This window comes from Uloborus diversus, chromosome 5, assembly GCF_026930045.1.
Source record: "Uloborus diversus isolate 005 chromosome 5, Udiv.v.3.1, whole genome shotgun sequence".
Taxonomy (NCBI): domain Eukaryota; kingdom Metazoa; phylum Arthropoda; class Arachnida; order Araneae; family Uloboridae; genus Uloborus; species Uloborus diversus.
Genome location: NC_072735.1, coordinates 160160335 through 160177385, shown reverse-complemented (window position 1 = coordinate 160177385; position 17051 = coordinate 160160335). Strand labels below are relative to the sequence as shown.

At 32.9% G+C, this 17051-nt stretch overlaps 1 protein-coding gene across 1 annotated transcript in view; it reads left to right on the top strand.

Moving 5' to 3' along the window:
- LOC129222278 (cysteine dioxygenase type 1-like) overlaps nucleotides 1-5250 on the top strand; it is a 40016-nt gene extending 34766 nt beyond the window's left edge. The window contains exon 5 of the mRNA XM_054856760.1: nucleotides 5102-5250. Within this exon, the coding sequence (XP_054712735.1) occupies nucleotides 5102-5146 (45 nt within the window). The 3' untranslated portion in view covers nucleotides 5147-5250. The remainder of the gene's footprint in view (nucleotides 1-5101) is intronic.
- The last annotated feature ends 11801 nt before the right edge of the window (nucleotides 5251-17051 follow it).

Genomic DNA, 17051 nt, shown 5'->3' with positions numbered 1-17051 from the left:
CCTGGCATTGTATGGCCTACCTCAAGAGTAAAAGTTGTGTCAGTTGACGCATATTCAAGAATCAGGCTGAAACAAAAAAAGAAAAAGAGTAAAATTTGCCGTCAATGTGCAGAAAAGAGCAATTTTTTGACACAAAACCTAAAATTAGACTTCTTTGAATTCATTTGAATATTTCTTTTCGAAATTTTCCTTACGAAATCCCTTCTCCCTTAAACTCCCCCTCCCCATGTAAAATTCCTGAGTATCAAGAGACCTATGTGCCAAATTAGGCGAAGTTCCGATGTAAACTGGATTTGTGTAAGGAAGACACACACACACATACCGCCATTTTCATACATATAGTTCACAATCCTTAAATACACACACACACATATTTAATTTAAGTAATATAGTTTTATAAAATTAGTTTATAACTGATTAACGCGTTTAGGTTTTGAAATGAAAGATTTTACCTATTAGTTGTTGATTGTCTTTTGTACACTTCAAGTCATTCGTGTATTTTCTGAAGTGGCGATGAGACAGGTGTTTTTTTTTACTGGCATCTTTTTCATCTAATCACCTCGTCGCCACTCCTGACCACTAGTTTTGCCCTTTACCTTCCATATTTATACAAAAATAGAAATTATTACGCATTATTATAGCCTAAACTTTACCACGAGACTACGCAATATTTAACACTGATTAGTTATTTCATAGTATTCTCAAGAGCTTTGACCTTTTAAAATATTGACCGAAGTCTTCTTTTCGCATAGGAACAGTATCAAAGTCAAAACATGCGAATTAGATAAATATGTTTATTCAAACACATCGAAAAGTTTGGCAAACACTTGAACGAATTATCTTACGATTTTCGATTGATCTCCATAAACATAAGCTTGTGTCACGTTTCTTAGCACGGGATTCAAATTTTAGCTAATATTTCCTACAGTTGATTCATGTTCCATGTCGATTGGAGTATACCAGTTATTGCCATTCGTACTGACTGGTTCAGGGGCCCCGATGGGAAGTCACGAGAGGTCACCGTGACCTCCCATCGGGGACCTCCCAAATTTTTTACTCATTGGCAATTTAGTCTGACGATTCGGCAAATTTGGAGACAACGTTGAAATTATTTTCTTTCATAGTACTGATATTTAATGTCTCTTATTAGAAAAACATATGTGCGCATGCGCGTATTTCAAAACTTCCTTCGGCAATTGAAAACCTTTCAACTTACTAAAAAAATAGTTGAAGGTGCTCCTAATTGTATTATATCTTAATGGAAACCAAAATAAGATCTGAATTCTAAGTTTGATTAAAACCAGAGTTGCAGTGCTGTTTTTTCTTGCGGGAAGGCTGGGAGGGGGGGAGGTATTTATTACATAGCTTGAAAAGGTTTTTAAAAATGTCCATTATAGGAAGAGTGAACGGAGTCAAATTAGCCTGTTTTAGAGAGATATTGGAACTCTCAAATAAAATAAAATAAGTATTACTTGAAACAGTGGCGTCACTACGGGGGGGGGGGGGAAGGCGGCCCGCCCCGAGTGTCACCTGTCTGAAGGGTGACACCCAAAGTGGAATTGCAAGTTTTTGGAAAATATGAAGCTAAAATACATTTTTAAGACAGCAAATTCGAAAATTTTCCGGGGAGCAACCCCGGACCCCATTCTTATTCGTTTTTTGTGCATTAGTTCACTTAAAATTTCTTTCCGACGCAAATGCAGTTGTTTCCTGAAAATTGCACGAATTTCATGTTTTCAAATATTTTTTTTTCTTTTGCGTTTGTAGGGGGTGGGGGTAACACCAAATATTTACCGCCCCGGGTGTCACATTTGCTAGGTACGCCACTGCTTGAAATAATATTCCGGAATGGCGTTGCGCCTAGTTGAAATGCACCGGAAAGTCGTACTAGCACGTTCTAACTTCCCTATACCCCCCTGATTTCGACTTAAGTTATGAGTTTTAAAAACATTGAGAATAGTTTGACACTTGGTCCAACATATCGGACTTTCATGCAGGCCCCCTCGTTTACGGGTTAAGGAGGAAAGCTTCTGAGAAATTAATGTGTTTACGTAATCTCTTGTTATTTTTGTATGTTGTACACATACTGTATACATGTACACGTAAATGTATACTCATTCAGTATAATACCTTTTGTCATCTTCAGGAAAAATGGGAAATGACGGTCTTGCTTCCTTGTATTAGTAACCATCTCTTGGTGTTTTAAACGCGTTTACACAAACAATCCCGTTTTTGCACATTATGAGCTTGATGTATTGATACACGCACCAAAAAATATAAGTACATCTGCAATTCTGAAACTTCTTACTTAATATTTAACTTGATTGCTCAAAGAAAAAAAAATGCATGTTTAAACAGCATCTAATAATTATTAAGTGTTCAAAATAATAATTTCAGATACAGATCAGTGAAGGAATTATTCTATAAATATGCATTAAAAATCGAGATGAGAAAAAAAAAGATTTAAAATGTGAAGAAATGAACGCGTATTATTTCTGCATGTGATTTTATCGAACTAAGATTGCCTTATCATTACTTCTGAGTAGGAAATTTAAATTCCCAATGATAAAAGGGAAGGTGTCGAAAGAGGATGGTGCCATATCCCAATGGCCTTCTTATTTTCTATTTGGTTCTGTTATTCAGATTACGTTGTACTTTGAACATTTAGAACACTACAGAATTTATTTTTCATTGAACCCAATCAATCTATCGCATGCTCATAAACAAGACAATTTTCTTATCACTTCCTTGAATGATTGCGCCTTCTTTCCTTCAGAATAAATCAGTTTATCATCAAAATGTGCTCAGGAATCTTCTAAATTAACTGCAACAATTTTCAAGTATTATATACTTGAAAATCGCCCGTCAAGGTATGACAGGTGAAAATTGCTTCTACATTTGAACGAAGCCATTGCCTGTTTGGTGATATTTTGACACTTGACATTTCAACCCAGAACTCCAGTGGATTAACCCTAAACTCTAGTAGATAGCATTCATTGTTGACCATTGTTTTCGTTCCTTCATTCCGCTGAAATGACACAGTATTAAAAGTAAGTCGGTTAAGTTACCGGATCCAGTTCAGCCTTGTCACAATAAAGCCTTTCCCTGCATGTCAAACATTACCAAAAAATATTAACAAATTATCATGCTATGGCGCGAGTTTCATTGTTGATGACGTCAGAGTGTTACTCGATTAGTGAATTCGCTATCATATTGTCTATGAGGATAGGGAAATATAGAAGCGGGTTTTTAAATGTAGTAATTAAAATGTTTCCGATAAAAATGTTAAACAAAATTTACAAAAATTGCAGAAAACTCATCCACGCATTTTGAAACACTGCTCGTTCTCCTGCCATAGTCTAATTTAGTTTCTCCTTTTCCCAGTTTTTGTTGCCTTTTCATGTGACATTCAAAATGAATCGCAGATGCATTTCATGCTTTCCCAGTTTCTCATCTGGCATTCTCATATACAGTCAACTCTCAATGACTCGAGGGACCGGCTAAAACGGTCGAGTTATTGGTAGTTCGAGCTATGGGAATTTTCCACAGCAGTCTCAAGAGTATGGAACCCGATGAAAGCTTCGATATAAAGGAATATTCGAGTTATAAGCTTCGAAATACCGAGATTCGACTGTATAGCCAATGATCGAGTAACGCTCCTAACGTCATCAACAATGAAACTCGAGCCACGTTATGATAATTTGAGTTTTTTTTTTTTTTTTGGTAATGTTTGACCTTCAGGGCTATATAGTATTGTATATATTGACGTTCAGCCTCGTCAATGACGAGGCTGAACTGGATCCGGTAACTTAATTGTTTTACTGGTATGACTCATTTTAGGAGAATGCAGAAACGAAAAAGAGGTCAACAATGAACGCTATCTACTGGAGTTTAGGGTTAATCCACTGGAGTTAGAAATAAAATTTCAACTATCAAAATATCACCAAGCAGGCAATTGTACAGGGTGTTCCGTTTTAGCCTGCAAGACCTTTATTTTCGCAACCGTTAGTCCTAGATGTATACTTTCAATTGCGAAAATGTTCAAAATCAGATGCAGGGTTAAGGTATTGAAAGTTTCTAGTGAAAATAAAAATGAGTCAAAATACAAAATTTAACTTTTTATACGGGGCCTAGGTCCCCTAACTTATATTTTAAGAAATAATCTCCATTGAAAACTATTACCGACACAAAAAACTTGACATTTGTGCGACCAAAACTCAAGGAGATATTCGAGTTTAGTTTTAAGGGACCATACAAAAGATGAGATTGGACTTAACGCCCTTTCAGAGGAATGTCAGGTTGTCGAAGTAGTAAATAAAACAAGTATTTATATTTTTCATTGCTGTTCCAAAATAAATGCAAATGCCATAATACGCAAAAGCACACTACAAAATCTCGAAAATTTTGAAAAATCACGCTAAATGCACACATATAATTTTAAACCCTTGTTAACCACTTTATTTTCCCCCAAAAGGTGTTATTGATGGCGAGTGTAAAGTGGTGTAAGACACAAAACGCTGCGTTTCATAGCTTGGTGAATATTGGTCGTACGAATGTCAAACTTTTTCTGTTGGAATGATTTTTCAATCGAAAAAATTTCCCTAAATATAAGTAAGGGGACCTGAGGCCAGTATAAAAAGTTGCATTTTGTAATTTTTGACCTATTTTTATTTTCACTTCAAACTTTCAGTATCTTAACTCTGCATCTGATTTGAACATTTTTGCAATTAGAAGTATACGTCTAGGACTAACGATTGCGAAAATAAAGGTCTTGCAGGTTAAAACGGAACACCCTGTATATTCAAATGTAGGAAAAATTTTCACCGTCATACCTTGACTGGCGACTTTCTAGTTCTATAGAATGGCTAGGAAATGTGTGAAATATAACTTGTTCCATACACTGCTGGTTAGATTTTATCGGCAAAGTTTGAAATCCAACATTCTGTAGAATGCCTAGGCATTGTATTAAATGCCAAAAAATGACCGCATTGAACTTAATAATTCTAAACTAAAAAGTTTTTTTTTTTTTTTTTAATGTGCGATGATCCTATGCAAAGGAGGGTTTAATCTTAAAATGCTAATTATGGTTTTATTTTTTTAGGGTGAATCTTCAAAAATGGAAGAAGAGGATTACGAAAACAACTGAATTGTAAAAATTGTACATATTTCATTATTCACTGCATTATATTCGAGATTATTTAGCATATTTCTCCCTGGCAGTTATTTTTTTTTCTTGAAATAAATGTTTCTTACATCATAGTCTGTTTCTTCAGTTAATGGCGAAGCTGCACTAAGTTATTAGTATTGGTTGCTTTGAATTCACTTTGAAAGCAGAGGAAGGAATAACTTGTCGAAACATTTGAAATCTTATTTAACAAAACAATCTACACGGTGGTTAGAGTCTGGTGGAGAAAAAAGGTCAATGGGGTAAAGTAGTCAAAAATCAAATAAAAAGCTATATATTCGAAACAAATGGAAGAATGAGGAGTTTTTTTTATTTTATATCTTAACTAGAACTATGTTCTAAATTCAAAATTTTGTTACTGACAGCATTTTTTTACTTGAACAGATTTGTTTTGTGTGCACATGAAACATTTTGTTCATTAAAATCTTTAGAAAATTGGTTGTACAGGAAGCTTTCCGGATGCCTCTAGAATACGTTAGTAAAAACAGCTAAGTTGGATTCATTTTATGTAATATATTGGAACAACTTAAGTAATATGGGGTAAAGTGGTCATAAGTAAAACTTAATATATGTCCTTCATTTAAAATCATTTAATCTTTCTTTATAAGGCAGATATCAATTAAATGATAATTTACTGATTTTAAAGTAAAGTGGATTAAATATAACTGAGTTTAAATTTAATATAGTATATCGATTAAATTAAAGCAAGATTGTAATCCTGTATTATTTGCGAAAAAAAATCATTGATTTTTTTCTGCAACCACAGCTTTTAATTTATTTAATTCTAATTTTTAATAATCTCTAATTAATTTAAGCTAATAATTTATTTAATAAATAAATTAATTTATTTATTTATTTTAATTTAATTTACAGTATAATAATTTCTGCCACTCCCTTCCCTGAAAAAATCATCTTCAAAATATAAGTAAAAAGTAGAAACTTAGAACTAGAAGTGTTTTGCATGCATTGAATATATAGATAAAGCTTGATCATTTTTCCCCTTTTTTTTTAAATTAAATAATATTTTTTCGGAACTCTATTTGAGTGTAATATTTTCTCATTGTATAGTTTAAGTAGATTAGACACTATTCAGACGCCATTTGTAATATATTCCCAAAGAAATAAACATTGCAAATGATCCCACTTTTCCTTGTGATAAAAATGAAAATCAGGTGTGAAATATGATTAAAACTCTTGGTGAACCAACTTTTGACCATAGTTGACCAACAAAAATCTATTTAAATAAAGTTAAATTCTTCAAAAGTACTAGCTATATTGACCATTAAGAAAATTACGGTTATTTATGATGGTTTCAGATCAATTGTTTTAACTATGACCACTTTACCCCATCCCAGATCATTAACACATACAAAAAAGAAAATGCCATTAAGATATTTAAATTTATTTTTTCTGCTAAAATTCAGTGCAGTGTTCGTTATTAATATAATGTGAAAGACAAACCAGAAAATTTGAAGTTTTAAAAGAAATTTCTGTATTTATTATTTACCAATGTGAAAAACTTGAATTTTGGGACCATTTTACACCACCAGACCCTGTAAAATAGCGTGAGGTGTTCAGAACCCTCTAGCGAGTGAAATAAGGGACGAAACATTGTCAAATTTAATGAGCGTATATAGTAGACCATGGAATTTCGATTTCTTAAATTCAAAAAAAAAGATACCAAAAGTAGTCACCAGGGGAAATTTTGGCATTGAAAAGCTGTATTACTGTGAATATTGAAGGATTGAATGCTAACTGACAAAATATGCATCAATTTTGTTCACAAAATATGATTTTTACTAATAAATGAGGTTCAATATGACCAACATCAAGGTACTTTTCATGTACTGCATACGATGCACAATATTTTCCACACATACGGGTGGAGGGAAAGAGGAAATATTTCTCCTAGCTGTAATGTTATTCGAGTTTTCTAAGTTGAGATATCGGGAACATGTCGTAGATACACAATACCGTTAAGAAATCCCCATGGCGATTCGTCAAAAGGTGAAAGATTGGGCGACCACGGTGGTCATACTGTATTGAATACATGACTAATAAAACTGAGTGCTATCAAAGAAATTTAGCCGCCATACACTGAATATCTAAAGCCCAACTTGGGGTGGTGCACCATCTTACATGAATATTATTTAAGAAATCCTTGCTTCCGCTCCAAAATTACTTCCTGGCTTTTTTTTTTTACTTTGACTCTTGTTGCAAATTGAAATTTTTGTTGGTTTAATTGAACCTTATTTGTAAGCAACAAACATTTATAGCAAAAAACTTGATGTGTGCTGTATTTTTTGGCATTTAATTCTTCAGTATTCGCAAGTGATACACTTTTGCATCGCCGAAATTCCCCCTGGTGGGGACCTTTGGTATTTTTTTTTAATTGCGGAAATCGAAATACCATGGTCTGATATGTACGCCGCCCATGAAATTTGGTAGTGTTTCGTCCGATACTTCACTTGCTAGAGGGCTCTGAACACCTCACGTTATATTTTATAACAACCCTGTATTTAGAACAATACTAAAACTCTAATGATGCACTTCATTGTTATTAAGAACATCGTTGTTGTTTAATTATTTACATTGTTGTTGTTCAAAACGATGTTAATGCTTTCACAAAATCAATTTAATACAGTAAAACCTGTAAAGTTGACAACTCTTGTAAGTTGACCACCTGTCTATGTTTACAGCTATTTTCAGGCACAGAATTAGATCTTATCATATAATTTATAATTCAACCTCTGTAAGTTGACCACCTGCTTAAGTTGACTACTAAAGTAGTGTATCGCAAGTGTTCACCTAACACAGGGTGCACTGTACTACACTTTGAAAAATTAAACGTTCATTAATTTCAATATAACAGTCACCTTTTTTTTCCGACAGGATACCGTTCTGCGTGCAGTTTTTTAAAAAATATTTTCTCAGCTTGGGGTACTTAAATAACTTTAGTCAACTAAATGAACAATGTCAAAAACATTTCTTAATCTGAAAAGCAGTTGTGGAGTAATTTTATTTGTTTCAGGGATTCTCAAACTTTTTCGACTCACAGCAATCTTTGAAGAAATAGAATTTCCTCACGTCACCCCAGTCCATGTCTTGTTCAGATTAGTGCGTAAGTGCGCGAAATAAATCTACTCTAAGGTTCAAAACCGAAATCTTTCTCTTTTATGATTGAATTGCTCTAGCTTTTACCTATTTATCAGTTGACTCATAAAAACCAAGAAAAAAATAAAACCAAATGAAAATTTAAATTTAAATTGTGTTTCCCCACAGTTTTAGCAAAGAAAAGCGATTTAGTCTTATTAGGAACATGGGCCCTAATATCAAACTAAAACAAATTGAAAGTGTCTTTAATAGCAATAGATATTTCACCACATTTGATAACATCGAAAACATTATGAAAAATTCAATGTTTACGTCCATGTAAAGGGGGAAAATCAATCATCTTATTTGGGGCAACTGATAATTTGTTATTTTCTGGGGTTTTTTTTTTTTCTTCTTTTGTCACTTAAGGGCTCAGCGCATGATCATATCCTCTATCTGATACTACGGTGTCATATTATAAGAACACCGGAGTGCTAAGAAGGCTAACCACGGCCTTAACGGCCAACTATCTATTTTTCTTGGTTATCAAATCACAAGAAAAGATACGCAGCTACATTTACCTTTGTGAATTCGTTAACTGCGTAAATTAGACTACAAGAACAATAAACAACTTTTTTTATACTAATAACTATCAGTGAACTACGTAGAGGCAAAATGTACAGCAAAATAAGATCAAGAAGTTCTTACATTACTTTTCTGTAATACCGTTTGCCTGGTTATTAGTTACTACTGGTAGGTAACGCTTTATCATCAGTTCAGCTTTGTAATGAAGACGAAGTCCCGATCTTACGAATGTTGGCCATGCTACATCGATAAATGGGAGAATATCTTTATTGGTCTCGATGACCTCATTTGGCAAACCCACCTATTCTACACTACAGTGCTGGCCAAATTATTAGACTGAGACTGTTTTAAAAGCAAATTCTTTATTGATTACATAACTATAGACACATTAAAGAACAGTGAAATAATTATCTAATATTTAGTATGCATTCCCTTGTTCTTGATGAGCATTTTAAGTCTTTTTGGCATACTTTTCACAAGGTTTACACCATTACTTAACTTTTTAAAAAAGGAGGTAAAAAATTCTTTATACTCACTATTATATAGACTCACATACACATACTCACTAATTACCTAAAACTAACTTTAAATATAACAGAACACACTAATAAAAATTCTGTTTAAGCTGATTGAGGTAACGTTCCTGGTAGGTAGATAAACAAAGAACATAAACAAAGCAGACAGTGCTGCCACCTGCAAACATTAAAATATGCTAAAATAACGTAATAATCAGTGTACAGTATGTACTGTACTTTAACAGTAAAATAAACAGTATTTTAGTACAAATAATGTACAAAAAACAAAATCAAAACTCTTTAGTCTAATAATTTGGCCAGCACTGTATACTGTACTCACATATACTATAATGATAACATGGACACTCCGCGGCACCCCTCGCCTCTTCCTACGGTACCACAGGGTGCCGCGACACCCAGTTTGAGAACCCTTGTGTTCAATTAATACAAGTTCTCTGTTTCTAACCATTTGGATAAATTGTATCTCCTAATGATAAAAAAGAAATTCCTTCAAAATACAAAACGAAAAAAAATAGAATGAAAGAAAAAAACTTGAACCTATTGGATGTGAACCATCTAAATGAAAAGAAGTGTGAAAAAGAGTTCTTTAAAGACCTTTCTTTTTGTTACAAAGCATAGAGACAAGAATATGGACTGATAACATGCGTCTCGAAAGCTGTCATGCAACAGTGCATGTAGTGGAAATTATTTTGTTAGCTTTTATACGTATTCTGCAACACTGCGCTGTTTCTTTGCATGGAAATGAAAAAATCTGACAATCAAACCTATTTTCCTGGGCCGTAGCAATGGGAAGAACTTCAGTGTTAATGATAATGAAAGAATTGAATGCGAAAAGTACAAAGTGCTAATAGCTTTTTAATAGACGAGTACAACCAGTCTTATATTTTGTCCTTTGCTAGGTAATCAACAACAATTCTTCTCGTAAAACTCGTGGAAAAAGCTTAGAAAATAGCTTACAACGAGATCCAAGATTTTGAATGTCTAAAAAATCTCTAAAAATTCTCTTAAAGAATACAAAAATAAAAAAACCTTCAAGGTAAAAATAAAATGTTTAAAATAGCAAAAAAAAAAAAAAAAAATGCCCATTTAAACATTGCATTTAAAATAAAAGAATGTCTCTTATCTTTATGCATGAATTTGAATTTTGAAAAATCTGATTCCTATTATTTATAAACAGCCTTCTCCACTTTACACAATCTTTTTTATGCGAAAACAGTATCCAGAACACAATACCTAGCATCCAGCACATAGCATCCAGCCCCTGGCATTCATTTGAATTTTGACGTGTGAAGTTTAAATGATACTTAGGCTAAAAGCCATTTGTAGGAAAAAGAAACCCAACGAGTAGGGCTCTATCGCAATTTGTGATTGCGAAAAACATAATTTGAATTCAAGGTCTCAAAATTCAATTATATTTATTTATTTATTTTTTTTAATTTCAATGCATTTTGATGTTGGATAGAACGACCAGTGACCACCATCCAGTAAGTAAACACCTCTTTTTTTTTTGAAAAGAATAAGGTTTTATAACATTTTTCTTGGATGAATTAGCAGAAGTGACTACGCATTTTTAGAAAGAAAACGACTAGAATATGCTTTGTTTGTTGACTGTTTAGGCTGTTCCTTTACTGGGTTGGAGTACATTTTTTTTTCCATTTCACAACCAAAAAACTGATAGCAAACTATACAAAATTCTCTCAAAATTTTAAAAGAAACTACAAATAAAATCTAAAATGTTTTTACTGTCGTTTGCCAAACGCTACAATTTTTAACAATGCTATGGATTTTTGAAAATTAAATTCCGCTTAAGTGTTCATTCACTGATTGGTCTACGCTACCCATTTAGGAAATTTTTAAAAAGTCAGAATTGCATTGAACTTTTAAATATTTTTTTATAGTTCAAAAGTAAAATATTAACACACTAACTACCACAATATTAAGCCCTTTCCTGAAAACTAAATAGTACAACTCAGTTGAAATGTAATAAAGCTTTAAACAATGGGTCAGTTCTTTTAATGAATTTATGTAGGAGAGTGCTCATAAGCAGGTTGTAGGAGATATTGAGTTACGATATAACAGGCAGAAGTGGCATTACAACTTCTTATAAAAAATGATCATAGACGAAAAAATCATAAAGCATAAAAATCTTCTAAAATGTTTAAAATGCAATATATTGCTTAAAAATGTCTTTTTATATTGAAAAAAAACCTCCCTTAAATCTGATTAAAAATTATCTTAAAAGAGAAAAATAACCCAAAAATGCAAATGTCATCAAAATCCGGGCCTTACTTGTAACATTATGGCACCTTGATCTTCATCGGTAACTACTATAACTGTAGGCAGCTGTGCAAGACTGGAGTATAGGATTAGTGAAAGTTAGGCAATATTGGAAATCGGCGCAGGAACGAACATTAATGAAAATTTTAGTCTTGTTAAATGACTTGCTTTTGGTTGGCATAAGATTTTACATTTTAATGGGTTCTAAGCTAACTTAGTTGGCAACTTCTGAAATCCTTCAAAAAAAAAAAAAAAAGAAGTATTAAAAATTAAAATACATGGTTTGTAGCAATTCCTTAATACAATAGTAAAGATATTTTTTGTTTAAAAAATGACACCGAGCCACTAAATATTTTGCAAATTTTTACGGTCCACGAGCCAAAAAAACGTCCAAGAAAACTTGGTCTACGCTAATCAGTTGATGATTCAGTAACGTACAGTGATAGCCAAAATTATAAGAACAAAAGAAAAATCCCCAAAATCTTTTCTGCAATTTTTTGGAAAGTTATAAAAATTTCATGACTGACAACTAAAGGTAAAAGAAACATTTTTAACTAATTTCATTGGAAATACATAGAAATTTCGTATTTTTAGACTGAATTTTAAAGCTATTCACCCTTGTAATATGGACAAATTTATAAGGACACTTAGATTTGTGTGTTCTAAAAAGCAAAATTTGCTTGTTTTTTGTTCTGCACAATACACATCGATATAAATGTTTAGTAAGCGTTTGGTAAAGTCACATTCTATTTTTGCAGTCATAAGGTAGGTGCGGGTATTAAGGCCTGTCGGCTAATAAGGTCTAAACAACAAAAATACAATTTAAAATGTTCGTATCCACTTTAAGACGCATTCGTAGATAGCTAACACTCATAGATGGCACTTCATACTGGTCGGCTCAGTAATAGTCTAAGGAAGTTTCGCAACGGGTGGAAACTATACCAATATTTTTTTTGCGGGGCAAAATGAATTCAGAGAGTAATGTTGATTTTCTGAGCAATATTTCTTTAAGCAAAAAATACCGTTAATTACGAGTTTAAGCAGTTTGCTCCAGCAGTATAATGCATATTTACATGTTTTTCGAACTTCAAAATGAATTCTTTGTGAAATTATGGTACTGGCGGGACAAAAGACTTGATCTAAGTTTGATGGAAACTTTGTGAGAAAATTTTGATAACCGAAGCATGAAAAAAAGGTATTTAGAAAAAACCAAGAACTCATTTTTTTTTTCCGTCGAAAAATCCAGAATAAAAATTCCAAGAACGTTCTTCAACTTTCATGACATCAAGATTGATAAAAGTGACTGAAAAAAAGGGGGATATTATTGATTACTAGCCGTGTTCAGGGCAAAACGCTAGTTGTCCTTATAATTTTGTCCAGTTTTAACAATGATATTCTTTTATTAATCACAATAAAACATTTCTCTTTTGTATTTTCAAATGTTCTGCTCTCCACAATGATTTCTAGCATAAAAAGGCATTTTGTGTAAAAATTTCACTTACTTATTTTAGAAATGTTTTTTACTGTGCAATTTTCTGTGTGTTCTTATAATTCTAACCACCACTGTATTTGCAGTTTTTGTCGCCCAGGATGGATCTTCAATTTTTCCTTCGTTACTAATGCCCAATACATTCAAGTGTCAAAACCGGCTTGCATGAGTAGGTACGCGCGAGCATTTCTCTTTACCCATTGAAAAGTATATCTTATTTTATTGGCACGTAAAAATTTGTTCATATCAGATTTTGGAAAACCGTTTTATGAATTTGCTTCTTTTTGCAAAATACTTGCCCAATCTATTTGATCTTGCGTGACATTTTTACGCATAAATTTGAATTCCACCCCCCCCCCCTCCCCGGAGTTATCAATTTTTGCTTTTAATCTACATTTGAATACAAAGAACCATTGTGTATCATATTCTTCTTATAAGCAAATAATGATCATGATTAAATCACTTTTTCGTACAAAAAATGTCTTATAAAGTTTACACCTCATAATATGATACACAATGGTTCCTTACATTCATATATATCACATTTAAAATTCAAAATTTAAAATTCCAGAAATAAAGTGCAAATATTCGAGTAAAGATGTTACATCCGTGCAATGGATTGAGTAAGCAATTTTGGTCATTTTAAATTAATCCTAATTTCGCGATCACGCTAAATTTTGATCTCTGATACATTATAATACAGTATACAGCGTGTCCCTGTTTAATCTGAAAGACCTCTATTTTCGCAACCGTTAGTACTACTTCCAATTACCAAAATGGTCAAAATAACATGCAAAGTTAAGATATTGAAAGTTTGAAGCCAAAAAATAATTTAGTGAAAAATACTAAATCTAACTTTTCATATGAACCCAATTCCTTTACGTTGCATTTAGGGAAATCTAAAGCTGAAAAATTAATCCAAACGCAACATGTTTAACATTAGTACGACCTATATTCACCGAAATATGAAACGCAGTGTTTTGTGACTTACACCACTTTACACTCACAGTCAATAGCACCTTTTAGGGGCAAATGTAGCGGCTAACAAGCGTTTAAAATTATATACGTGCAAAGAGAGCGTTTTTTCAAATTGTACGAGATTTTTTAGTGTGTTTTTACGCAGCATTGCATAACTTTTCATTTATTTTACAATCGCAATGAAAAAATATATTTTTTTTTTTTTTTTACTTCGAATACCTATCATCCTTCTGAAAGGGCTACAAGTTACTATCTCATGTTTTGCACGGTCCGTTCAAATTTTGAACTTTAATCTGTCCTTGACTTTTGGTCGCAAATGTTTCAAATTTTTGTGTTGGAATTATTTTTCAATGGAGATAATATCTCTAAATATAAGTTAGGGGACCTACAAGAAAAATACTCTCAGAAGTGAGACAAATATCCATTAGAACGAAATCCACCTAAAAAGTTCAATGACGCAGTCTGGCAATACCCCCCCCCCCCCACCCCTCCTCCCATGCCTGCATCCCTGATACATATATACGTGACACAATACGGCCTTTTGTTTTGAAGAAACCCCTCTGCTGGAAGCAACTTTTTATGTTCCGTGAGTATCGACTAATAAGCGATTTTCACTTGATATATTATAACGTTCAAGTAGTGTAAAAGAGAGAGAGAGAATAATGGTAAAAAAAATTGGAATTTTCCATACTTTCTTTTCTGTTCTCTCATTTCTTTTTGACAGACACTTTTAAGCTTCGCTTCACTTCTCTTCATCCAATTCAGACTCATCTTTAAAGGTCACGGGGCGTCCGAAATAGCTTTTTCGCATCATTTACTTTTACTTGCACTACTTCTCTTTTATGAAGTCACTCATTCTGTTTATGACAGAAAACTTTCTGTAAATTTGTTTTGTGCTTCCTTCTCGTTATATTTTTTTTTTTTTTTTCAAAAACTTATTGCAGGCACAAAATTTTCTTTTGGCCATAAGATAAATTTTACTCGTTTTTAGTTTTAATTTTGATAAATTGAAAACTCCCTAATTCGGACGTCCGCAATTCGGAAAGTTCTAAAAATTGGGTACGCTTTTTCAAACTTTTTTTTTATTTATTTATTTTTTTTTTTCCCAAAAAGAATTTTTTTTGGAAAAAATGAGTTTTTTTTCTTTAAAGATAAAATTGCTTTTTTTCCATCAATAAACTAAAAAAATGAGCAGAACTTTGGAAAAATATAATGGTACGGTTCCACGTGTTCTAACTTTAAGTAGATTATTAATGGCTCCATTGAAAAGAAGTTATCATCATTATTATCATTATAGTGAAATTAGTGAATGTTAAACGTTTTCATCCCTTTTAAGTATAAGTTTTAGAAAATCCCCCCCCCCCCCCATCATTGCGGCAAGAAGTTTCAAACGAAATTGGTTCGGACAATGAGTGGAAGCACCTCCAAGCGGTTTACTGAATGTATTTGTTTAACTATCTCTCATCCTTTATATAGAAGTTATGAATACTAGCTAGAAGTTATTTAATATAGAAGTTATGAAAACTATTCATGCTATTAACTAAAATTAGGCTTTTTTAAACTACTGACCGAACTAATCTGTGACATTTCGGTATTTTCTCACAGTGTGCCTCAAAAATAATCTGTTACAATTAATCGTTCATAATTCAAAATTTGAGCCTCAAAGCATTGTTTTACATCAATCTTCACTTGTCATAAAAGTGATCACTCACATTTCATCTAAAATTTCCCACAAGAGCAACCATTAATGATTCATTGTAAATTTGCCTTAGTGCAAAGTGCGTAGCGTTTCATCACTCAACATTTGTCAAAAAAGAAATCATTTGCAATTTATCGAAAATTTCTGCCCTAATGCGTTGTTTTTCATCAATCTTCTCTTCCCATAAAAAGCAATCTTACTCCACGCTTGCCACTGCAATAATTATTTGCAGTTCCTCGGAAATGTATGCTTTCTTGAGCTGATTGTTTTTCATCACTCTAAGCGTGTCAAAATCAGTTATTTACAACTCATCGCAACCAATATCTTTATCGCTCCTTTTAGTGCGCAATTTTTCATTACTCCACAAATTCCACAATAATCATTTACGATTCATCGTATATTTCTGCATTGTTTTTCATCACTGGACGCTTTCCACTATAATAATTTATACGATCCATCGCATACTTGTGCAGTGCTTTTCATCACTCTACACTTTCCACAATAATCATTTGCGCTTCATCGTGTACTGCCGTAGGAAGGTGTACGGCAGTATTTGCAGAAATAAGTTTTTGAGATATGGAGGGAGTTGAGTGTTTTGAGTGTGTTGGATTCAGTACTAACAATGGGAAATGCTGCAATTGGACGTTTTTTTCCGCGATTTTTTTTCAGCGGAAAATAAATAAGCAAGCTTGTACAATAAAGCTAAAGTACAACAGATGACAAAAATGCATTTACTGCTCTTTACCTGCCCACGGCAATATACTTATGCATTGTTTTTCATCACTCCACACTTTCCACAATAATCATTTACTATTTATCGTACATTCGTGCATTGTTTTTCATCACTCTACACTTCCACAATAATCACTTATCATTCATCGTACGTTGTTTTCTATCGCTCTACATTTATCTGTACACATCGCTATACAAAAGTAATCATTTACAATTCACCTAAAACTTATAAACGCGGAAAAAACACAATAATTTGTTTGTCCGAGGAGCCAGCCTCCCAGTTTTGAAAAGAAAATGCTATGCATGTTGATCCTCATTTTATCGCGGTAAATACCAGCATTTAACACAAATCTTCATAGACTCGAGTAGAAGACAAAGGACGTCCAAAGGAAGCAAGAAATATGTTCCCTGGTTTATTGTTTCTCTCGGGTTGCGTGAGCGTACGCTTGAGGAGTTTTTTCCGCTGTCTTGAGATAG